General features: G+C 40.2%; 2 protein-coding genes across 7 annotated transcripts in view; one reads left to right on the forward strand and one right to left on the reverse strand.

Annotated features, from left to right (window-relative positions):
• Positions 1–2,677: 2,677 nt before the first annotated feature.
• Positions 2,678–21,460, reverse strand: EMC3 (ER membrane protein complex subunit 3). Its single transcript, XM_004738510.3, has 8 exons — positions 21,114–21,460; positions 13,121–13,178; positions 12,689–12,782; positions 10,454–10,558; positions 9,322–9,403; positions 8,974–9,053; positions 7,968–8,050; positions 2,678–3,886 (listed from the first exon to the last, which is right to left on the reverse strand). The coding sequence occupies exons 1-8, from the start codon at positions 21,266–21,268 to the stop codon at positions 3,758–3,760; spliced, it is 786 nt and encodes a 261-aa protein (XP_004738567.1). The 5' UTR covers positions 21,269–21,460; the 3' UTR covers positions 2,678–3,757.
• Positions 21,461–21,509: 49 nt separating this feature from the next.
• FANCD2 (FA complementation group D2) overlaps positions 21,510–24,506 on the forward strand; it is a 59,202-nt gene continuing 56,205 nt past the window's right edge. For 4 of the 6 annotated variants that reach the window (XM_004738505.3, XM_013054486.2, XM_004738507.3 and 1 more), the window contains exons 1-2: positions 21,550–21,706; positions 23,665–23,762. In XM_004738505.3, coding sequence (XP_004738562.1) covers positions 23,699–23,762 — 64 coding nt within the window. In that variant the 5' untranslated portion in view covers positions 21,550–21,706; positions 23,665–23,698. Of the gene's footprint in view, positions 21,707–23,664; positions 23,763–24,506 lie in introns of those variants that run through there. The other 2 variants (XM_004738506.3, XM_004738509.3) reach the window with 2 other exon arrangements.

Raw genomic sequence — 24,506 nt, forward strand, 5'->3', positions numbered from 1 at the left:
TTGGTTCTGTATATCTGTCCTTGTGATCCTTCATATCTTGAGATGATACTCCTGCTGGGAAACCTTCCGTGACCACCCAGGCTGGTCAGATGACCTGCAGGACATTCCCACAGCCTCTCCCGGGTCACCCTGTCGTGGCATGTGACACAGCAGTCTGAGGTCTTAAGGTCTGGGATTGCAGTATCTGGCAGATGGACAGTAAAGGAGTGAATAGAAAGATCTGAAAATATCTAAAATGACACCAAGCATATTGTAGAAATGCAGTAAATGTTTATAGACTTTATTGCCTACTAGGACAGGGGCAATACCTCCCTTTGGTAACATTCCAGTTTGGGTGATTAATGGGTAAAAATTATTGTTTTCTTGACTGGTACCCCTGCCACTTTGTTCTGGCAGCAAAAGCTGGGTTTGCCTCAAAGGAACTGCCTCCATCCCACCTTTGGTCCTTATAGTTTAAGCGGGGCTAACCACTTCATAGAATTTGCATGTGACCTAAATCAGGCCTATTACCTGACTTACTGGAAAGTTTCAGAAAGGTGTGTTTTCTTTTCACTAGCCAGTGTCTCCTTGGGAAGACAGACTGCCTGAGAATAGGAGAGTTCAGGGGCGCCTGGGTGGCTCAGTTCAGGCAGCCAACTCTTGATTCTGACTCAGGTCATGATTTTGGGGTCCTAGGATTGAGCCTTGCATTGGGCTCTGTGCTAAGCAGGGAGGCTACTGTCTGCCTCTCCTTTGTCCCTCCCCCTGCTCACTCATGCTCTCTCTCTAAAATGGATCTTAAGGGCGGAAAAAAGGAATTGAGAAAGCAACTGAGTCCTGATGACATCATTGAGGACCTGGACCCAGCTAAACTTGAAGCCAACTGACCATTTTGGTTATTCAGTTGTTTACATTCCACTTAAAAATACTGCTTAAGCCAGGTTCAGTTTCTGTCATTTGCAACTGCGGTATTTCTTACAGTTTGTAATCTTCCATGTCGCTCACTTATACATCTGCCTGTCTTATTTGGTCCTTTCAACCAAATAAAAGAATGACATAGGACATCTGGGTGGCTCAGTGGGTTAAGTCTCTGCCTTCGGCTCAGGTCATGATCTCAGGATCCTGGGATCGAGTCCCGCATTAGGCTCTGTGTTTGGCAGGGAGCCTGCTTCCTCTCTCTCTCTCTGCCTGCCTCTCTGCCTACTTATGATCTCTCTCTGTCAAATAAATAAAAAATAAAAAATAAATTCAAAGTACCACATAGACTTTGCCCCAAGTGCAAGTTTACCTACTCTTCTCAAATCTAAGTCTTCATTATTTTTCAGAGATGTGTCGTACATCTGACTGTCAATATTTAGACTTCCATGCATGGTACCTTCCATACCATGAACAGTAAATGGACATTTCAGGTTGTCTTAAAGACGCCTGGCCCAAGTTGAACTCCAGGAAACACACACTTAAGTGCTGTATGCTGAACTTGTGCACTGATTCTGGGAAGAGCCTGATAAAACAAACTTGGATTTTCCCTTTGATTGGCTGCTGCCAAGGACATGTGCATTTACCATCAACATCATGGCTGAGAAAAAGCTCATGTTTTATCCACCCAACTTTACTACAGGGAAAAAGACAAACTTTGTGTGAGTGAAGAGGCAAAATGAAATGCTCTGAGACACCTCATGGGAAGGAGGGTGACGTCACTCAATCATCAATTACTGCTTGTATGCCCATCCAACCAATATTTTTTGGTATATACCATACCACTCCCCACTTAAGTCAGGGTCCAGCAAATTGTGGACATTTTAATCTGTGGGTCTTTGCTAGTTCTGTCTGTCTGCTTGGAATGCCCTTCTACACTGCATAACTCTTCGGTGACCCAGGTCAAAGGTTAGCTCCCCTGTGAAACCTTGCTTCTTTAATATTTTGTTTAAGCAGCTATTTTAAATATCTTTTTTTAAATTTTTATTTATTTTTTATACAGAATCTCACAGCAAGAAAGGGAACACAAGCAGAGGGAATGGGAGAGGGAGAAACAGGCCTCCTGCAGAGCAGGGAGCCTGATGCGGGGCTTGATCCCAGGATCCTGGGATCATGACCTGAGCTGAAGGCAGACTCCTAACACCTGAGCCACCCAGGTGTCCCTAAATTTTTAAAGGTCAGGCTTTCTTAGTGTGAGTCTGTAGGTCACTATGACTAGGCTTTGGAGTTCTATCGACACCCCTGTGTTACATGGAAACTTTTTGTGTCTATTCCCATGTGCAGTACTCTGGAGGGAAAGGTCAGAGCTTCCACTGGAGTCCCAATGAGGCTCCGTGATCCAAAAAAGGGTTCAGAACCACCAATTTCTAATGACATCTAGGGATGTCATAATTTTTTATGTCTCTCTAATGAGTTCCTTGAGGGCAAGGGTCACTTTTTTTTTTTTTTTTAAGATTTTATTTATGAGAGAGAAAGAGAGCGTGCACACATGAACCGGGGGAGGGGCAGAGAGGGAGGGAGAAGCAGACTTCCCAATGAGCAGGGAGCCTGACACAGGACTTCATCCAAGGACCCTGGGACCATGACCTGAGCCCAAGGCAGACGCTTAACCAACTGAGCCTCTTGGGCACCCCACATCTTTTTCATCTTTGACTCTTGAGCACTGATCCATAAGACACTTATAACTGTGGCACAAGGCTGTTAGTGACCCACAGAGGCAACATTTTATAGGCAGAGAAAACAGGATGTTTTAATTGGTAGAGTCAAGAGTTGTTTGTTCTTGATTACAGTGTTCAACATGCAAATTACATTCACCTTTTGGTACAGAAATGGCACCCTGACACTTCCCTGGGACAATCAATCCAGACAGAATGATTCCTGGGCCAACCTTAACTACATGTCTGCCAGCAATCGCACTTTCTCCCTTCTTACAGCAATATGCTAACTCTCTTATCCAGAAAAATTGGGAAATGAGGTCCTTCATTCAACAGAGAAGCCATATTTGGTACAGCACTATTGATGTCAATGGATTTGATACATCCTGAACTCCAGCTCAAGACCTCAGATTATGTAACCTATCTCTGATGATCCCAAAGGCACTTGAGAATCCGGCAGTGTCTCAGTGTTGCCGATTTTCACCGGACAGTGTTAAGAGATAGAAGGCTGGCTAAGTCTGTCCTAGCCCTGGGTATTCACTCTGAAAAGAGCTGATTTGAATCAGATTTTGACCCATTTGCTCTTTATGTCACTCTGTAGGCTCAAAATGAACAACACAGGGAGCTTTCACTTTGCTCATCCGTAATGCTAAATTTTCAGTAAGGAGAATGTATTATTTGTTAAAGAAAGTTGTACAAATACTAACAAAAAATTAAAGGTGAAACACAAAGTATTTGGATCCCAAGAAAACAGGCGTTCACTGTGGTTAGAAGTCAGGCTGACTGCACTTAATAATTAGGTATAATTGACAATGCTTTTTCCAAAGACTGAATTTTTGCTAAGTTTTATATATTATAACTAGCTTGAGTATTCCCCCTTTCTTTGACTTTCATTATCAGAGTCACAAGAAGGAAAATGTAAAACATTTTAAAAATAGCTGCTTCTGGGTAAGTCATCTAGCACACACTCCCCAGATCTTCTCTAGTTTCAGACATATAAGGGAACCTGGCTCAGATAAGAACAATTCTTGCTGAACACCTGCCAGCTCATGCATCCTTCTTTTTATTCTGAGAGGGTCCAGCTCAAATCAAAGTTATAAAGTTAACTACTGCTCTGAGTTCTGACACAGCAAATCCCTGTGTGGTCTTCAAAAAATCGAGGTCTGTAATTCCTTCTTAAACATGCCTTCAAAGTGGAGGTCTTTGGCCATGAGCTCCTCTTCGACATCATCTAGTGCCCACTGGTGATCCGTCAGCTCCAAAGCTTCCCACTCTGTCTGCAAAGGAAGAGAACACCAGGGAAGAGGAGGGCTGTTACTAAGAGCAGTGCTGTTGTGGGAGCACTGATTCTAGCCAGCAGCTGGATTAAGCTATTTATATGTATAAACTCATTTCATCCTATGAGGTAGGTACTGCCACCTGCCCTGAACACCCCCACCTTGATCTGCAGGCAAAGAGATCAAGGTTAAAAAAGGTAAAATAATCTGTCTGAGGTCACTAGAGCTAGTAACCAATTACATTTCTCAAACAGTCTATAAATGCTGACTACTTTTGCCTTTAATTTTCAGGTTTAAAAAAATGCTTTAGGAAATATAATATGCAATACAAATGTTAGCTCATGGCTTTTTTTAAAAAAAGATTTTTATTTAAATTCTAGTTAACATACAGTACAATATTGGTTTTAGGAAAAGTCAGTGATTCATCACTTACATACTACCCAGTGCTCACCAAGACACATGTCCCCCTTAATACCATCACCCATCTAGCCCATTTCCTCACTCACCTCCCTCCATCAACCCTGTTTGTTTTCTATCATTAAGAGTCTCTCATGGTTTGCATACCTCTCTCTCTTACCCCACATATGTTCATCTATTTTGTTTCTTAAATTCTACATGAGTGCAATCATATGGTATCTTTCTCTGACCGACTTCATGTAGCATGATACATTCTAGCTCCACCCACATTGTGGCAAATGGCAAGATTTCATTATTTGATGGCTGAGTAATATTCCAGTGTGTGGTACACACACATCTTCTTTATCTGTTCATCTCTTTTTTTTTTTTTTTAAGATTTTATTTATTTATTTGAGACAGAGAGAGAACAGGAGCGGGGGTGGGGCAGAGGAAGAGGAAGAGCAAGAATCAGACTCCTCATTGAGCAAGGAGCCTGTGTGGGGCTCAATTCCAGGACCCTGGGATCATGACCTGAGCCAAAGGCAGACGCTTAACCAACTGAGCCACCCAGGTGCCCCTCTGAACATACTTGTGTAAGTTTTTGTGTGGACATAGGTTTCCAATTCCCTTGGCTATTTACCTAAGTGCAGATTGGTGGTCATATGGTAATTACGTCTAACTTTTTCAGGATTGGCTAAAAACTGCTTTCCTAAGTGGCTGCACCATGACCAGCAATAGGATAATTCCAATTTCTTCACATCCTTGTTTACAACTGTTAGTGTCCATCTTTTTTATTATAGTCATCGAGTGAGTCACTGTGGTTTTGATTTGCATTTCTCCCATGGCTAACAATGCTGAGCATGCTTTCATGAACTTACTGGGTATTTGTATATCTTCTGTGGAGAAATGTTTACTCAAAACTTTTGCCCACTTTTAACTGGAATGTCTTACTATGGCTGAGTTCTGAGAGTTCTTTATTCTGAATACTAGACCCTTACTTAAGATAATTAAATAATAAACCTTATTTAAGATGAATTGACTTTCAACACAGGTGCCTAGACAGTTCACTGGGGAAAAGAATAGTCTTACCACTGACTGGGTACAGAGTTTCTTCTTCAAGGGATGAAAAATTTTGGAAATACATAGTCTTGATGGTTGCACAGCATTGTGAATGTAATTAATGCCATTGAATTGTATATTTACAAAGGTTAAAAGTGGCAAATTTTATGTTACCTATTTTACCACAATAAAAAAAAAGAAGAGGGGCGCCTGGTTGGCTCAGAGGGTTAAAGCCTCTGCCTTCAGCTCAGATCATGATCGCAGGGTACTGGGATCGAGCCCTGCATCGGGCTCTCTGCTCAGCGGGGAGCCTGCTTCCCTTCCTCTCTCTCTGCCTACTTGTGATCTCTGTCTGTCAAATAAATAAATAAATAAATAATAAAAAAAAGACACTTTATTTTTTTTTTTTAAAGATTTTATTTATTTATTTGACAGAGAGAAATCACAAGTAGATGGAGAGGCAGGCAGAGAGAGAGAGAGGGAAGCAGGCTCTCTGCTGAGCAGACAGCCCGATGCGGGACTCGATCCCAGGACTCTGAGATCATGACCTGAGCTGAAGGCAGCGGCTTAACCCACTGAGCCACCCAGGCGCCCCAAAAAAAAAGACACTTTAAATGGTTTAACAGGTAAAACTATAAAACCCTTAGAAGAAAACATAGGTGTAAAATGTTTGACACTGGATAATTTATTTAAATTAAGATACCGTTTGCAAACATGTTCTCTAATACTGTCTTTTCATTTTCTTGATGGTGTCCTTTGAAGTATGAAAGTTTTTTTTTTAAGATTTTATTTATTTGACACAGAGAGAGAGAGAGACAGAGAGACAGGGAATACAAGCAAGGAGAGTGGGAGAGGGAGTAGGCCTCCTGCTGAGCAGGGAGCCTGATGTGGGGCTCAATCCCAGGACCCAGGATTATGACCCGAGCATAGGGGTTGTTAGGCAGATGCCTAACAACTGAACCACTCAGGCACTCCAAAAGTTTTCACTTTTACAAAGTTCCATTTATCTGTTTTTCCTTTTGTTGCTTGTACATTTTTTAAAAGATTTTATTAATTTATAAAAATAAATAAATAAATAAATAAATGGATAAATAAATTTTTAAATGTATGGGTTTATTCTGACCTCCTCAATTCTATTGCATTGATCTGTAGATCTGTCCTTACGCCAGTACCACACAGTCTTGACAGTCTTGATCACTGTAGCTCTGAAGTAGGTTTTAAATCGGAAGTGTGAGTCTTCCAACTTTATTCATATTAAACTCTAATTGGGCTATTCTGGGTCTCTCGCATTTCCATTTGATATTCAGGATCAGCCTGTCAATTTCTATAAGAAAGGTATGTGGAATTTTGAAAGGGACTGTATTGAATCTGTACAGAATTTTGGGAGTATTGCCATCTTGACAATATTAAGTCTTTTAATCGATGAACATGGATGTCTTTCCATTCATTCAGGTCTTACCTTAATTTCTTTCAGCAATGCTTTATAATTTCCTTGTAAAAGTCTCATCTTTCTTTTGTTAAATTTATTTCCAAGTATTTTACTCTTTTTGATACTTTTTTTTAAGATTTTATTTATTTATTTGAGAGACAGAGATCACAAGTGGGCAGAGAGGCAGACAGAGAGAGAGGAGGGAGCAGGCTCCCTGCTGAGCAGAGAGCCAGATGTGGGGTTCGATCCCAGGACCCTGGGATCATGACCTGAGCCAAAGGCAGAGGCTTTAACCCACTGAGCCACCCAGGGGCCCCTTGATACTACTTTAAATGGAATTTTTTTCTTAATTTCATTTTCAGATTCTTTATTGCCAGTGTATAGAAATACAACTGATTTTGCATCTTTACCATTCATCATCTAAAAGATGTTCTAAAAAAAGTCCTTGCTGGACTTGTTTCCTTGTGGGTTGCTTACAATATTCTGTATATAAGACCATGTCATTTGCAAACAGAGATCATTTCCTTCTTCCTTTCTAATGTAAATGCCTTTTATTTCTTCTTGCCTAATGGCCCCGGCTAATCATCTAGCACAAGGTTCAACAGAAGTGGCAAGGGTGGACATTCTTGTCTTGTTCCTAATCTTAGGGGGAAAGCTGTTAGTGTTCTACCACTGAGTATGATGTTAGCTGTAGGTTTATCATAGAGGCTTTCCATCAAGCTGAGCAAATTCCCTTCTGTTTCTAGGTTTTATCATGAAAAATTAGTGAGGTTTTGCTGTACAAAAATTATGCTGGATTTTACATAGTGCAGGATCATTTCATGAAAAGCCTTTAAGTATTGATATTTTTTAAAAATGAAATTTATATCTGATGTCCACAGGGTCCTAAATAGTTCAGAGTATTCTAAATGTTTACTTGGTGTCTCTGAATGGACTCAATTTACAGCTTCATTTACAGTGTGGCTTAAATTTGAGTGAGCATTTAAAAGCTAGTAAAAGTACCAAGAATCTCCAATTTATTTACAGCTGACTCTGTCTCAGGAATAGGAAAGAAATATGTAAACACAAATTCATTTGTGTTCAATTTAAATGATGGAACCAACCAAATGACACTCCCTTCAAGGAACCCAATGTTAAAGTAACTGTCCACTAATGTCTTTCAGAGCATTAGCAAAGCTATGGAAGGTGTGAGCATACCTTGAAAGCTTTGTTGGTGTCTGCAGGCATGGCCATGGCTGCTCCCGTCATCTGCTCCTGCATCATCCGTGACTGGTCCGCGGCTGCAGTGTAAGGCACACGGATGTGAGTGCCAGGGCTCAGCAAGCACCCAGCGCCTTCTCAGAAGAACGGTCCTCACACAACACTGACAGGTGCTCAGGAGGGATGAGAGCCCCGTAGGACAGATTCACTGAGTGGCCCTCCCACACACTGACTATGTGACCTAGGGAAAGTCACTTTACATCACCTGAAAAATGGGCCTGATAATAACAGAAAGTAACTGAAGGAAGTGCTAAACTTGATTTCATGTGTAAACAATCACTACAGCCACCGGTTATGGAGCAACTATTTTATGCCAGGCACTTTATGAAGTGCTTTACATATTCTGCCTCATTCACTCCTTACAACAAACTCTGAATTTAATTATTAAGGTCTCTATTTTACAAATGAGCATACAATGAAAGTGGTTAAGTCACTTGCCCAAGGTCCCAACCATTAAATGAGAGAGCCAGGATTGGTCCTGGCAAGAACTCTAGTCAATGAACTGACTGGTCAAACCAGGCCTTCTTTCAGCTTCAGTTTACAGGCTTACACTACTGGTACTGGATTCCTCACATGAGGCTTTCATACCTTGGGGAACTAAATATTGTCCCCGTGATTTCCAGGGAGAATTCAGATCTACAGTTGATCCTGGAATTTTATTTTTTTCTTTAAGATTTTAAGTAATCTCCACACCTAGCATGGGGCTTGAACTTACAACCCTGAGATCAAGGGTTGCATGCTCCATCAACGGAACCAGTCATATGCTCTAACCCTGGAATCTGTAAGAGTCTAGCAGAATACCTCAGAAATTTATGAAGTTTAAGGAGTGAAGCATTGTATTTGACTATGCTAACAAAGAGAACAGACTGCATGAGTTTTCTGGCCTTGGCATGGATGACTGTCTATCAAAGTATTTGCTTATTAAACCCAATATGCTTCTTACCATTATCTTGGCCCAGAATCAGAGAGTAAATGCTCCGAAGCCCAAAGACATTGAGGAAGTACCAGGATGCAGAACTCACCCTAGGAAAAGCAAAAGTGAAACAACACAGGTAGTTATTTTAGAATTTACAGAATTCATAATTTTCTATCACCCAAAGAATATATAAAAGAATCACTTGGGGTAAGGTTAAAAATTGTCATAATCCACCCATGGCATTTTGAGTGGAGTGTCAATGAGAAAAATCAAAAATCTATTCCAGTGAAGAATGCAAATCAGACATTCTGTTCTTTAAGGGACATTGGTTTTAGCTTTTGGTTTGTGCTTTTATAAAGGAAAGAAAGTTCTTACCAGGATGCATCTAATGTGAGTAGTTCAATTCCCTGTTGCAGCATTGGCTTAAAACGGAGAGTCAGTGGAAATGGGACCTTGGCTACAGAAAAGAGAGAGAAAGTTCACAATCTTTTCTTGCTGTTTTTAGAACAGTTTAAGCATGAATGCACGTAATCCTTCCATGAGGTGGAAACTCTGTACCATACACAGTTTGAAATGATTTCTACCAGGAAATTTGTTTCAATTTCTGAAAAAAATAAGGCAAATATCATTCTATTTATAGTTCCTTCAACACAGCTTCTCTATTGCTTAAGAAGCAGGGACTCTGGGGATGCCTGGGTGGCTCAGTTAGTTAAGCCCCTGCCTTCAGTTCAGGTCATGATCCCAGGGTCCTGGGACTAAGTCTCTGCCTGCCACTCTGCCTGCTTGTGCTTTCTTTCTCTCTGACAAATAAATAAATGAAATCTTAAAAAAAAAAAAGAAGCAGGGACTCTGAGTTGTGACCTAAAACCCAAAATAGAATATATACACATAGAGAACTACATTCCTGAGAAATGAAATTGATTTAAAACAAATTATAAGTAGATAAACGACTCACTTCAATACTTAGGACATGAAGTCAAAATAGAAACATGCTTCCCTTCATCCTACTTAACAAGAATTAATTTTGGATACGAATGAGCAAGCCATTCACTTAAGTTCCTATTGGTAAAAAACATCCACATCATGAACTAATGATGAGTTTGGGATAAGAGCCATAAAGTCACAGCATATGAAATTTTTTTTCAAAGAATGTGATTAGTTTCCAGGGCACCTGGGTGGCTCAGTCAGTTAAGCATCTGCCTTTGGTCAGGTCAAGATCTCAGGGTCCTGGAACTGAGCCCCAAGTTGGTCTTCCTGCTCAGTGGTGAGTCTGCTTCTCTTTCTCCCTCTCCCTCTGACCTTCCCCCTGCTCATGCTTGCTTTCTCATGCTCTCCCTCCCTCAAATAAATACAAACTTTAAAAAAAAAAAAGAATATGGCTAATTTCCAATAGAGAATATGGGACTCATTATATTAGTGTCTAAGCAGCACTTGGATTTCTCTGAACAGGGACATGGGAAAGGATCATCGCTAAATGAACCTGAAGTCTTCTGGGTCTGTAACTTACTTGTGACAAAGCCTGAGAACGTCATGTTGATCCATCCACCAATAAGAATCATAGGGAGCACATTTGTTACATTGCCTTTCATCATGTCTGTGAGCATAGTGGGATCTATGACAAAAACAAGAGACGACAGCATTTTACACTGTTGGCAGGGACTTCTCCCTGATTTTCTGTAAATTTTTAATTTATATGATAATTAAACTAATACAAGTTCACTGTAAAAAATTCAAATGACATGGAAACATAGGATTAGACAGCTTCTCTGAGCCCACTCTCTGAATACTTTTAATTCTTTGTTGCATATTCTTCCATCTTTATACATACATATATAAATTTACACACATAAGTATGTATTTACATGCATTTATATATACAAGTTTCCATATGTATACAATAAACAGATATTATGCTTACTAATCTGCTTCTTAATTTAAAAAAAGTAAATATATTGTAGATGGTATTTTCACATTGGTTTAATATCCCTCTCTCACTATTTTCAGTGTGTGCATAAGAGTCTACTACGTGGTCACACTTACTACTTCTGGATGGACCTATAGATTGTTTCTATTTTTTTTTTTTTTTTTTTTTTTGCCAATTAAACACTGCTGCCAACAACTACCTAGTATATAATCTGCATGTGATGTGTTTCTGTAAGAGAAATTCTTAGAAGAATTCTTAGAATTTCTAGGTCAAGGGGTTTGACCATTTAAAATGAACATGGGGCACCTGGGTGGCTCAGTGGTTTAAGCCTCAGTCTTCAGTTCAGGTCATGATCTCAGGGTCCTGGGATAGAGCCCCGTATCTCGCTCTCTACTCAATGGGGAGCCTGCTTCCTCCCTCTCTCTGCCTGCCTCTCTTGCCTACTTGTGATTCTCTCTCTGTCAAATAAATGAATATAATATTTTAAAAATAAATAAATAAAATGAACAAATACCATCAGATTGTCCTTCAACAGTAGCAGGAGGGCCTAACTTCCTATGACTTTGACAGTAGTAGCTTTGTGAAGCTTTCAATCTTCATCAGTTTAATGGTCTAAAAAGGACATCTTGGGGGCGCCTGGGTCTAATATCCAGGCATCCAACTCTAGATTTTGGCTCAGGTCATAATCAGGTCGTGTATTTGTGCCCTACAGGCTTTGTGCTCTGCAGGAAGTCAGCTTGAGATTCTCTCTCTCTGGCTCCCTCTGCTTCTACCCCCCAACCCCCACTGGGTGCAGACACATCTCTCTCAAATAAATAATAAATCTTTAGAAAAACTAAAAAGGACATCTTGTTCTAATTTGCATTTTGTGGATTTAGTGAAGTCAAGTATCTCTTCATACATAAATTGGTCTTTTGTTTCTTGTGGGCTTTCTAAAAGACTTACTAAAATCAATTGTAGTACCTTCTGTCTGAGTTTCTTACTTAGAGAAATGGGTATTAAAATGAGAGGACAGCCAACACAGAAGAATAGATTATTTTGTTTTACTTTAAAAGTGCTATGTTTTGGGACTCCTGGGTGGCTCAGTTGGTTGGACGACTGCCTTCGGCTCAGGTCATGATCCTGGAGTCCCAGGATCGAGTCCCGCATCGGGCTCCCAGCTCCATGGGGAGTCTGCTTCTCTCTCTGACCTTCTCCTCGTTCATGCTCTCTCTCACTGTCTCTCTCTCAAGTAAATATATAAAATCTTTAAAAAAAAAAAAAAGTGCTATGTTTTTTCACATGACTAAGGTCAGCAGAAGTAAGAAATCCATTACAGCAAAAATTGTATGGTGGGCCAAGCAATCATGACTGACAAAGAAATGGCTGGGCTGGGAAGTGGTTAAGAGCTCCTCCTCTTTCAGACAGAAGCTGGGTGGCCATCTGTCAATAAGGGGATCCAGACACTGGCTGGGAGATGGGACTAGGATGCTTTACAACTGTGCTCTGCAGAGCCCTGGGTCCTGAGGAACAGCAAGGGAAGAGACTCAGGGATAATGGCTCTAGTTTTCTCATTCCCCAGCCAGCGGCTCTTTTTTTTTTTTTTTTAAATCCACCTTATACATTGGCATTCCCAGGTGATTTATTTAGAAAAAAAAAAAAAAGAGAGAGAGAGAGAGAGAGCTCCACTTATGTAGATCCCTGTATTAGATGATCTCTAAGCCCCTTAGATTTCTATCCCATACAATTTAACATTTAAATAAATCACATTCTCTTCCTGCCCTCCCCCAACTCATGTTAAGAATCTTATTTAAAGAGGACAGAAGGGAGTAAACATACCAGTCATAGGAGAAGGAGGCACTACCTTCCTTTTAGTTTTTTTGAAAAATCCATCCTCTGGGTTGTTGAAGTAATATTTTCGTGTCAAGAAAGACTAGTAGAAAAGAGAGCTTTTTAAGTCTTAAAACTGTGACATAGGAAACTGCCAAATTATTCCCCAGAGGTTTAGTCAGAAGGCCCTTGGAATAGGCTGTTACACTCAGAGCTGGCCGCCTACTTGGCAGCCAACCTGACACTTTAGCTGAGTCACATTTAAAAACAATTTCCTAAGAAGGGCGAGGTCACAATGACAGCAGACACCACTAGGCCACAGCTTAATTACAGATTTGCCAAACTTCAGCTTTCCCCAAAGAGTCCCCTTATTAAACATTCAGACATCTACTGCCCTCAATAGTGAATCATGGAACTTTAAAAAAAAAGAGAAATGAGTACCTGTTTGGGAATGTATTTTCCATTTTCCCTGAGGACTCTGCTCCGAATTAGGACCTGACTGAAAAATACAACCAAGATAATGAGATTTTTAAAAGCGAAACACTAGAAGAAAATGAAGAATAAGAGTAGAAGACCTATTTAAACACAAGAGAGAGCCTATTTGGCAACAGTCCTGTGGGGACACTTTTCAAAATACAAGTGTCCTTAAAACCAATATAATATATTTAACCCAACAATCAGGTCTTCAAAAAAGTATTTTTCAGAAGTCACTGTGTTTATGAACAAAAGATTTCCGAGGAAGGCACATTTGGAACATCACACTCAGCTTTTTCTTATTGTATAAGAAGCTAAGAAGGAATTTTCTCTGAGTGAAAAGAGTTAAGCACTGGATACTCCTCAGGAGATCTGGGGGCGGGAGGAGGGAGGGTGAGGACAAAAGAAAACTTTTAAAACCCCACAGAGAAATGAGTACAGGATTTGACAGGATTGATCCCCAGTAGACAACAAATAGAAATTCCAGCAGGATTCAGACCATTAGTAAACTCTCAATAAACATTTACTGAGTTAATAAATTATTTGGTGATATCTGACTATAACTGATTATTAAACAGTGTGTGATACAAGTGGGTGGTGCAAAGACACAGATGCCAAAGAGGACAGAGATCAAAATACTAATGTTTGCTAGGTTTTCAAAAGTTGTTTTAATGGGGGAAAACCCTCTTAAGTTAATGGAAATCCTTCTTGGAAAGTGAAAAAAAAAAAAAAAAAGGACAGACAGACAGAAATAAACAACATGCAAATTATGCTTGGTTTTGTCTCTACTCCTCAGTATAAACCACCTCTAATCAGGGTCTCCTTGTCACCTTACGCACATTCTAGACTCTCCATGTGCTGGGAATGCTCTAGTACCCCACTTCTTCACGAGTTCTACCCCATCATATCATAATACCTTCTTCAAGCCCCACCCTCTCTAAGAAACTCTGCCTGGTGCTCTCATGGAATTCTCTCTGGTCTTCCTCCTCTTGACCTTGTTGTACTGTACAGTTGACTGCTCTCAACACAGACTTAGAGGTGACATGTAATATGTTCTGTCCCCGGGAGCTAGTCTAAAGCTACTCCAGGTGTGGCCTGTGTACCAGTGCTGGCCTGTGATGAGGCTAAGTGTAGACATTCAAAGTAAGGGTTTAGGACCATTTATAATAATTTGGTATTTCCACAATATCCAAATAAATATGTACTAAAATAGTTTACAAAAGCATCGGTCTATGATAGATTGGAAATTAAAAAAACAAAACAAAAAACAGGTCCTTCATCACTGATGGTTTAGGCAGCATTGGGTCTAGAGTAACAGATAAAAACTTAAACTCTCTAGAGTTGAACAGATGGGTTCAAATCCTGGCTCTGCCACTTAGCTATGTGATCGTGGGTAAGTCATTTAAATTTCCCATGCCTCCTTTCATATTATGCACAATAGCAGATTTATTCTCATTGGGCAAATACTTCTTGAACTTCTGAATGCCATGTACTATTAGGTGACATGAACAACTGATCAAAAAGCAAGTATCTCAGGGCACTTGGGTGGCTCAGTCAGTTAAGCAGCCAACTCCTGATTTCGGCTTAGGTCATGATCTCAGGATCCTGGGATCAGGTCCTTTGTCATGCTCCGCATTTGAGGGCAGTCTGCTTGAGGAGTCTCTCTTTCCTTCTCCCTCTCTTCCTCCCCCCGCTCTCTCTCTCAAATAAATAATTTTTTTAAAGATTTTATTTATTTATTTGACAGAGAGAGAGAGAGAGACACTGTAAGAGGGAACAGAAGCAGGGGGTATGGGAGAGAAAAAGCAGGCTTTCCGCTGAACAGGGATCCTGATAAGGGGCTCAATCCCAGGACCCTGGGATCATGATCTGAGCCAAAGGCAGACGACTAACAACTGAGCCACCCAGGTGCCCTTTAAATAAATAAATTTTACCAAAAAGGAGCGGGGGCAAATATCTTATGAAAGTTAACGTCTAGTGGGAGATAAAGACATTGATTAAATAACCATAGGAATAAATGTTAAATTCACCTGTTATGTCCTAGGAAGGAGAGATGGATGGTATGGTGGGAGTATATAATATGGGGATTTGACCAAGTCTAGGAAGTTAAGGTCTGGGAAAAAGCTTTGATGATGATGCATGACTGCGATGGAATCTTAGGACAACTAGAGATTACCTTGGCAAAGTGCTGGAGGGAACAGCATGGGCAAAAGCCCTGCAGCAGGCATAAAGACTATGTCTCTGAGGACCTGAGAAAAGGCCACATGGCTAGAAGAAAGAGAACTACAGAAAACATAGTGAAAATGAGACTTGAGAGATGTGCAAGAGACATACTATATAAGGCCACATGCATCCCAGTATATTTTTTAAAATTGTGGTAAAAAATACGTAACATAAAACTTACCACTGTAATCCTATTTAAACACACAATTCAGTAGTATATATACATATACAGACACAATGAAATATTAGCCACCAGAAAGGAGATCCTGCCATCTGCAACAACATGGTGGAAACTTGAGGGCATTATGCTAAATAAAATTAGCCCAGAGAAAGACAAACACTGTATGATCTCATTTATATTTGGGAATCTTAAAAAAATATCAAACTCATAGAAACAGAAATTAAAATGGTGGTTACTGGGGGATGAAGGAGATGGGGAGATGCCGGCCAAAAGGCAGTTATAAGATGAATAAATTCTGGGGGTTTAACATATAGTTTAGTGACTATAGTCAATAGAACTGTGTAATGTACTTGAAATTTACTGAAAGAGTAGACCTTAAGCATTCTTTAACACTGATTTTTTTTTTAAAAAGGTAAGTATGAAGTGATGTATATGTTAATTAACTGGACTGTGATAATCAATTCAGAAAAGTATATGTATGTCAAATCATCACATTGTATATTTCATTTAGTTACAAAATGTATTGAAATGTGACACATGCTACAACATGGATGAACCCTGAAAACATTATGCTAAGTAATATAAGACAGGTACAGAGGGACAAATATTATATGATTCCACTTACATTAAGGTACCTAGAGTAGTTAAATTCATAGAAACAAAAAGTAGAATGCTGGTTGCAGGAACTGGGTGGAAAAGAGATGGGGAGTTATTACTTAATATGTTCAGAGTTTGTTTGGGATGATGAAAATACTGCAGAAATGGATGATGGGGATGTTTGCACAACAGTGAGAATGTACTTAATGCCACTGACTTGTACACTTAAAAATAGTTAAAAAAAAAAAGAGTCCCGTGCCTGGCTGGCTTCATTGGTGGAACGTGTGACTCTTGACCTCAGGGTTGTGAGTTCGAACCCCATGTTGGGTGTGGAGAGTACTAAAAAAAAAAAAAAAAAAAGCAAAAGGGAAATACTGAGGGTTTTTTAAAAGATTTTTTAAATTTTTTAATACTGAGGATTTAAGCTGAGCTCTTCATATATATAATTTCATTTAATGATTACCACTGCATGTGGCATATATGATTTTTCTTTTGCATGTTTTGTCACTTGGACTGAAACTCCCTGAGGGTAGGTTCTTGGCCTTGTCATATCTTGTATCCTATAGCATATGGTACAGAGCAGGGCACATGGTAGATCATCAATAAAAATTTGGTCACTATAGATAATTCAGGCCTTCTTCAGGCACTGTAATCAACAGAAATTCCCCTACATCTCCTGTATTTTCACTGCTGAGGAATTTTGTAGAACTGGGGTTGAGAACTATGACCTTGAGGCATTTCAACCCTAAATCAAGGCAAGCTTAAATTATCCTATATTTTTTTTCAGATAAATAACAATATTCTTAATAATTAACTGACACACCTCTTTTTTCCCTACATGTCTTGCTTGAGTGCTTTGATCTCTATATGATAAAAATTTCGTATCACTTTTTCCCCTGACATCTACCATAGTTAATCAAGTTTTTTAAATTAATTATTTTTAATTAACATATATTATTTGTTTCAGGGGTACAGGTCTGTGATTCATCAGTCTTACACAATTAACAGCACTCACCATAGCATATACCCTCCCCAATGTCCTGTATATTCTAAACACTCAGTTTCTCTGAGGTCTGCGAATACTATAAGAAATTTTTAATTTTGCATTTCCGTTTCTGTTACTCTTGAAAAATAAGTCCTTATGCTGCTTATAAAGACAAAGCTCTTCTGCACTGATAATTTGCAATTGAAAGACATTTTCTTAATACTTTTTTTTTTAAATTTAGGTAGGCTCCATGTTCACCCTAAGATCAAGACCTAAGCTGAGATCAAGAGTCAGACACTTAACCAACCCAGTCACCCATGCACCCTGAAAGCTTTAGTTTTTAAAGCTGGTATTTCTCAAATTGGAGTTTAATCATATATTAAAGACCTGAGTTTGTTTTTTTCCTTTCCCGAGTCAGTATATTCTTTGAGCTTGAGTACCATTTTTTCCAGACATTCTATCCCCAACTGTGATTTACTATATTTTGTTCATTTTTCTTTCAGTTTTGGTTTAATATATTTTAAAATTTATTAAGTTTAGAGGCACCAAAAGCTTAATAACTTATGAAACCAAAGGTTCCATTTTTATTTAGGCTAATGGAAACTTATACTATATTTAGAGGAAATGTTTTACAACCAGAAAACATATTTTGCCTTGGTTTTGGCAGGTTGAAAACCACATGCTCAGCATTCTATCCAAGTTGACAGGATGACCTGGTGGGGTACTGTCACACCATGTAGAAACTGGCATGATCCAGACATCTCACATAAAGGAACAATAATGACCAGAGAGGTTTGAGTTTTCTCCAAGGCAGTCGTTTTCCATGGAGACTGCCCCCTAGGGGGACTTCTGGAAATCTGTGGAACTTTTTTGATTGTCAAAATGATGGGGTAAAGAAATTAACTGTCATTTGTTAGGGGTAAGAGATGCTAAGTATTCCTCAGTGCTGGAGACAGTTGTGCAATTCAAAGAACCATCTCGTGTTTCATACTACTTTTGAATATCTCACTGAATTGCTTTTAATTATGAGCCTCAAACCTAATTCCATCTTTTTCTCCACACAGAAGGAAGAAGTGTTTTTTGGTTTTTTTTGGAAGTGATTTTTATATATATTCAACTTCCAGGTATGCAACCACCAAGTATGTATAAGGAAAACTGCACTTTGTTTTGTTCAGGGCTTTATCAAGAGTAGTTCCTCATTTAGTAAAATCAATCCAAAACAGCACTGCCTTCTGTGATATCTAAATTGTGAATACTGTATCAGCCTACAGTTGAACCTGTCCCAAAGAAGGTGATTTTATAGTGAGGTACATGCTTTGACTTGTGCATTACACTTTTGAGGACCATTGTGAACAAGTACTTATGAAATAGAAATTAAATTATTTTTCTTTTATTTCTCCTTTGTCACAACTAGGGCATTACATTGTCGTTTTTATTGAAGTATAGTTGACACACAATGTCACATTAGTTTCAGGTATACAAAATAGTGATCTGACAACTCTTTACATTATGGTGTGCTCATATATGTAGCTACCATATGCCACCATACAACACTACTACAATCTCATTGACTATGCTATACCTTTCATCCACATGATTCATTCTGTAACTGGAAGCCTGTACCTCCCACTCCCCTTCACGCATTTACCCATCCCTCTATCTCTCTCCCCTCTGGCAACCATGAATTTGTTCTCTGTATTTATGGGTCTGTTTCTGCTTTTGTTTGTTTGTTTTGTTTTTTTAGATTCCACATATAAGTGAAATCATATGGTAATTGCCTTTCTCTGTCTTATTATTTCATTTAGCATATAGTAGCTTCTAGGCCCATCTATGTTGTTGCAAACATCATGTTGTTTGTTTGTTAAGTATTATTTTTATTTATAGAGTGCAGGAAGTGTGAATTTCATCTTGGGTTAGAAAAAGGAGCTTTGGGGACGCCTGGGTGGCTCCGTTGGTTAAGTGTCTGCCTTTGGCTTAGGTCACGATGCCAGGACCCTGGGACAGAGTCCTATATCAGGCTCATTGCTCAGTGGGGAGTCTGCTTCTCCCTCTGCCTGCCACTCCCCCTGCTTGTGTTTGCTCTCTTTCTCTGACAAATAAATAAATAAAATCCAACCCCCCAAAAAAGGAGCTATGGGTGTGATATCATTCAGAAACATCACTCTGAAATCACATAGTCAACCAAGAGCAGAAAACTGTGGCAGAGAATCTATGACAACAGTAATTGTGGTCAAGAGAATTTAACTTGAATTTAATTTAACTGATCTGAGTTTAAGTACAGGCACAGTATTTGTAAAATTTTGGCTATTTGGGGTAGGCTACTTAATTTTCTCTGGCTTTCTTTTCTTCAACTATAAAAATGGGTTCAGGATTATCTAACTTGGTGTGATTGTGAGGATAAGATGAGAACAATTTATTGGTGTTAATAAATGCTAAACATTTGAGCTCTCTTCACATTGCATCTTTTTATAGCCTTCCTTTCTGTGGAGAACTGACTTCAGGTTATCTCAGGAGGTTGGTTCTCAACAGTTCTGAAACTGATGCTACTGAAAACTAATTGAAGTGGCCTCTACGGTGTAGTGGAAAGAACTCCTGAATTAGGAACCAGAAAATCTGGCCTCAAGTCCAGAATGTCATCATGTGTGACCATGAAACCTCTTAAGCATCAGTTTCTACGAAATGGGTCAGCAACATCTATCTCATAAGAGTTGCTTTGAATTTTAAATAAGTTAATGAATGTAAGTGCTTAGCTTAGTGCCTGGCATAGAGTAAGTGCTTAATAAATATCGGCTTATTATTATTATTCTCAGCCTAACTGGGAAGCATAACCGAGAGATAAAGCAGTGCTTCCTAAACTTCAGTCATTCTCATTCCATGGTTATGACTTTTGTTTTATTCACTAGCACTTGTACTATTAAAAACTTAGTATTTTTAAAAAGATTTTATTTATTTGTCAGAAGAGAGCACAAGAAATGGGAGTATCAGGCAGAGGAAGAAGAAGGCTCCCCGCTGAGCAAGGAGCACAATGCTTAACTCACTCTCACTCGATCCCAGCACCGGGATCATGACCTGAGCCAAAGGCAGACACTTAACCGACTTAGCCATCCAGGTGTCCCAAAAGCTTAATATTTTTTACATATCAACTTTTTCTACTTATGTAAGTTTTAACATAAATCTTTAAGTTGCCAGCCAATGGAAAACCAGTATTAGTTGCCACACTTAACATAAACACAATAAAAACAAAATTAATTAAATCTTGGTAAGATACTGTTGCTTGTTGACAGTTCTGAGCCCGAGGCTTGCTATTTCTTAAAATGGGTTAAGTAAGTGATAGCGAAGTGGTTAAAGACACAGCAACATTTCCCTAAGATGATCTCTGAAAATAATCACAATGATCGGAATTTTTAAAAGATTTTAATATGGTGGGGGCACAAATCTAGATAACTAAAATCATCTCAAGTTACCTCTCTCCACAGATAAATACTGTAATGAAGCACTTGAGAAAGAAGTTGCCTCAAATCCTGAAGGAGAAATGATAATTACAATCCCCCACATCTCTATGGCAATTCCACATTTGCACAGCACTTGGTTACTTAGTATCTCAGCTGACCACCACAGTAGTTTGGTAAAAGGAATAGTGTAAACACACCCACCTTATACATAGTTCATAGATAAGAGGGTTGGCGATTGGCCTAACAATTAAGAGCAACAATATTTTTGAGCACTTAATGGGTCCCAAGTCCTGTGCCAAAGGCTTTGTAGGCTTCATTTAGAATTTAATCCCCAAGCCTGCTCTATGAGGCATCTCCTGTATCCTCATTTTACAAATGACTAAAGTGAAACACAGAGGTAACACAGGCAAGGTGACCCAGCCTTTGGGGCGCGATGTCAACCCGAACAAACTGACAAAACCCCTGTACTTTCTTCCCCAAGGTCACAGGGGAGTGAGGCCGCCGGAGAGGGAAGGCGCTGACCTGTCGGAGACTTGTTCCTGGGTGAGCTTCTTGTCGCTCTGCAATAGGATGGACACGTAGTGGCGGATCATGCCCACAAAGAAGGTGATGATAACGATGGGTAGGACCACCCAAAGGCGGATGTTGGAGTCGAGGAGCAGCTCCGGCCCCGCCATCTTCACAGAGAGCCGGCTCCCACCCGGTGTAACTGAGTTTCTCTCCCCGCGGGGCGCGAAGGCCCCTCTTTGATTTCGCCTGTGGGCCTTGTCACGCCTCTCAGCCTTCCGGGCCCGGAGCCCTACTCCAGCTTTGGCCCTCGCAGACTGCTCCAAGCCCTGCCGCCTGGCCGCCCACTTCCGGCGCGGAAGTTTAGCGTCAGGGCGAGGCGCGCCTCCGTGGCGTCAGCGTGGCGTCTCGCCCGGCGGCAAAGTCAAAAACAAGGGGCGGCGACGGGTTCTTGGCGGGTGAGTGGAGCAGCGGTCGCGGTCTCTCGAGGCCCAGCGTCACTGTGGCCTGCTCGCTGGGCCCCGGCGGAGCTCGGCTTTTCCTTCTGGGGCTCGGCGCCCCGAACCTCGGCCTTCTCCTCTGCTCGGTCGTGGGATAATCCCCCCCAGGTACCTCCCTCCGCGTTAAAATGACGATGGCTTTTACCCCCAACTGCTTTCCGAACGGCCTGGTCCAGACAGTCGGCCCCACCCACCAGGCTTTCAGGCTTCTTTGGAAAGGAGCCGTGTTGTGGGCTTGTGCCCTGAAGTCAGACGACCCTAACTAAATTTTTGTCCGAAAAATGGCTGATAATGGTTATAAGTATTTAACGAGGCAGTGGATAAAGAAAACCCTTAGCATAGTGCGTGGTACATAGTAAATGTTAACTATTGTTGGAAGCCATCACTATAGTCAAAAGTATATTTGGTAGGTATTGCAGATTCTGGAATCAGACTGCCTGACTTAGAAACCCAACTCCACCACTGAATGAGAATAATAAGGATACCTACCTCAAAAAAGGCTTGTAAGTAATTATGAAGCACTTAGAATCGCTCTTGTTAGTTATTAGTATTTACCTGCCTGCCAGCCGTTCTCATTTAGGGAATATGCTCAGAAATCTTATGCCAGGTGCTGTGCTGGGCACTAGGGATACAGAGATAAGTGAGACTGAGTTCCTGTTCTCAGTGAGCCCCACAGTCTGGTGTGATGTGGTAGGGGATCCTAGATACACTCTATGGAACAGGGAGGCTGGAGTAGAAAGCTCCTTTGGGGATAGGAGGAACATTTTTCAAGGAATATGACATTTGACTGTGTCTTTAAGGATGAGTGGTAGTTTCCAGGCAGATAAGAGCATTTCAGGTGAAAACACCTTATGCAAAAGCACTGAGACCAAGAATGTTTTGGTTTACAAGATAGAGTAAGAGGCCCTTAGTGTTCAGGTTCAGGACATCCCTTACCTCTGCAGTTTCATTTCTAACTCTACAGGCTCATTACCGGTTCTGTGTTGAATATTTTCCTGCCCAGACTACTCTTCTCATATATCTTCTATGGGCTAATTCCTGTTTTGGCCTTCAGGTCCCTGCTTTAATAACTTTTTCTCACAGAAATTATCCCTGAGAAATTGTCCCTGCTTTTCTTAATCTCCCCTACCCCCAACTAGATTAAATTTCGTTGTGAGCCCTCATAGCACCCTGTGCTTCTCTCTTATAGCACTTACATAACTGTACCTAAATAACTACCTCAAGAATACTCATTACTAGGGGCACCTGAGTGGCTCAGTTTGTTAAGCGGCTGCCTTCATCTCAGGTCATGATTCCAGGGTCCTGAGATCGAGCCCTGCATCAGGCTCCCTGCTCTGCAGAGAGCCTGCTTCTCTCTCTCTCCTTCTGCCTGTCGCTCTGCCTACTTGTGCTCTCTCTCTCTATCACTCTGTCAAATAAATAAATAAAATCTTTTTTTTTTTTAAAGATTTTATTTATTTATTTGACAGAGAGAAATCACAAGTAGATGGAGAGGCAGGCAGAGAGAGAGGGAAGCAGGCTCTCTGCTGAGCAGAGAGTCCGATGCGGGACTCGATCCCAGGACTCTGAGATCATGACCTGAGCCGAAGGCAGCAGCTTAACCCACTGAGCCACCCAGGCGCCCCAAATAAATAAAATCTTAAAAAAAAAAAGACTACTCATTACTGTGTAAACTCCCTGAGGGCAGTGATCATATCTAGTTCATACTTGTAACCCTAGCACCGTCTCTAGCATTCAATATTGGATTAATGAGTTAAAGGAGCGGTAGATTGGGGCCAGATTATGAAGGATCTGGGATATCAGAAAGAGAACTGGATCTCATCCTTCAGCAAGAGGAAGGTAGCCTTGCTAAAGAGGCAACGAGGTAATCAAGTTTAGAAAGGAAGGGAGTATTGACCAGATACAGGAGTTGAAATTCTTTCAATACCTGGAGTTAGACAACTTTAGTGTAAAAACTAGAACTACTTTGGTTTTGGGTAAAGTAGTTTTCTTTGAGCTATAGCTTTAACTTCTCAAAACTTATCTAGCTTCTAGAGGGTAACTTCTATTCTCTGATTTTGCTCTAGAAAGTAATTTAATTGCAGAAGACTTCCAGTCAAAATGGTTTCCAAGAGAAGGCTGTCAAAATCAGAAGATAAAGAGAGCCTGATAGAAGATGTCTCCAGTAAGTATCTAGTCATTTGTTGTTTTATTTCCAGTAGCAAATGTGTGAGGCACTTAAAGAGAGATAAAGTTCCTCCTTTTAAGTCCTGGGAGTCATCAAGTCTTAATGGTTAGAGCACACAGAATCTACTATCAGGGGATTTGGGATTGAGTTTCTGCTTCTAATTCCATGTATGACTTTGGGCATGGCCACAGTCTTAGTCTCCACATCCATAAGAGAAATTAGTATTATAGAAAACAGTATTATAGAGCTTATCCACTTACATCATCTAGGTGCTGAGACAGAAGGTACAACATAGTCATCTGTCCTTTAAAAAAGGTTTATGGTCCTCTTTCCTCCCTTAAAAAGAATTATAGTATGGGGGTGCCTGGTTCAGTCAGTGGAGCTTGTGACTCTTGATCTCAGGGTTATGAATTCGAGGTTCATGTTGCATGTAGAGATTGCTTAAAACTGAAATTCTTAAAAAAAAATTACAATCCAGATAAAACTGTGATAGGGATGTATAAAAGAAAGGCATTATATCAGACAACCATGCCAGGGGTGAAGAAACAGTATGGACTGTCCATTTGAGACTGTGGTTGACAGAGGCCCTTACTTAGTTCTGATGGAAAGAGGTTGATAGGTTTTTTTCCCATTTATTATATTCATCTACTCTGTTAAGGGAGTTCTAACTTGTTACATCATTAAGGGAGAAGAGGAAATAATCCTACTTAATTTCAAGTACTGTTTGTTTTTGTTTGTTTA

Source organism: Mustela putorius, unplaced genomic scaffold (assembly GCF_011764305.1).
Source record: "Mustela putorius furo isolate JIRA1106 unplaced genomic scaffold, ASM1176430v1.1 tig00003850_pilon_pilon_pilon, whole genome shotgun sequence".
Classification (NCBI taxonomy): Eukaryota; Metazoa; Chordata; class Mammalia; order Carnivora; family Mustelidae; genus Mustela; species Mustela putorius.

Excerpts from the sequence above, each read along its gene's own strand:
- EMC3 (XM_004738510.3), bottom strand. The coding sequence starts at position 21,268 with ATGGCGGGGCCGGAGCTGCTCCTCGACTCCAACATCCGCCTTTGGGTG. Across the intron at positions 12,783-13,120 it reads GAAAATACATTCCCAAACAG|TCTTTCTTGACACGAAAATA; the intron begins GTACTCATTTCT and ends CTTTTCTACTAG. Across the intron at positions 3,887-7,967 it reads ACACCAACAAAGCTTTCAAG|ACAGAGTGGGAAGCTTTGGA; the intron begins GTATGCTCACAC and ends CTTCCTTTGCAG.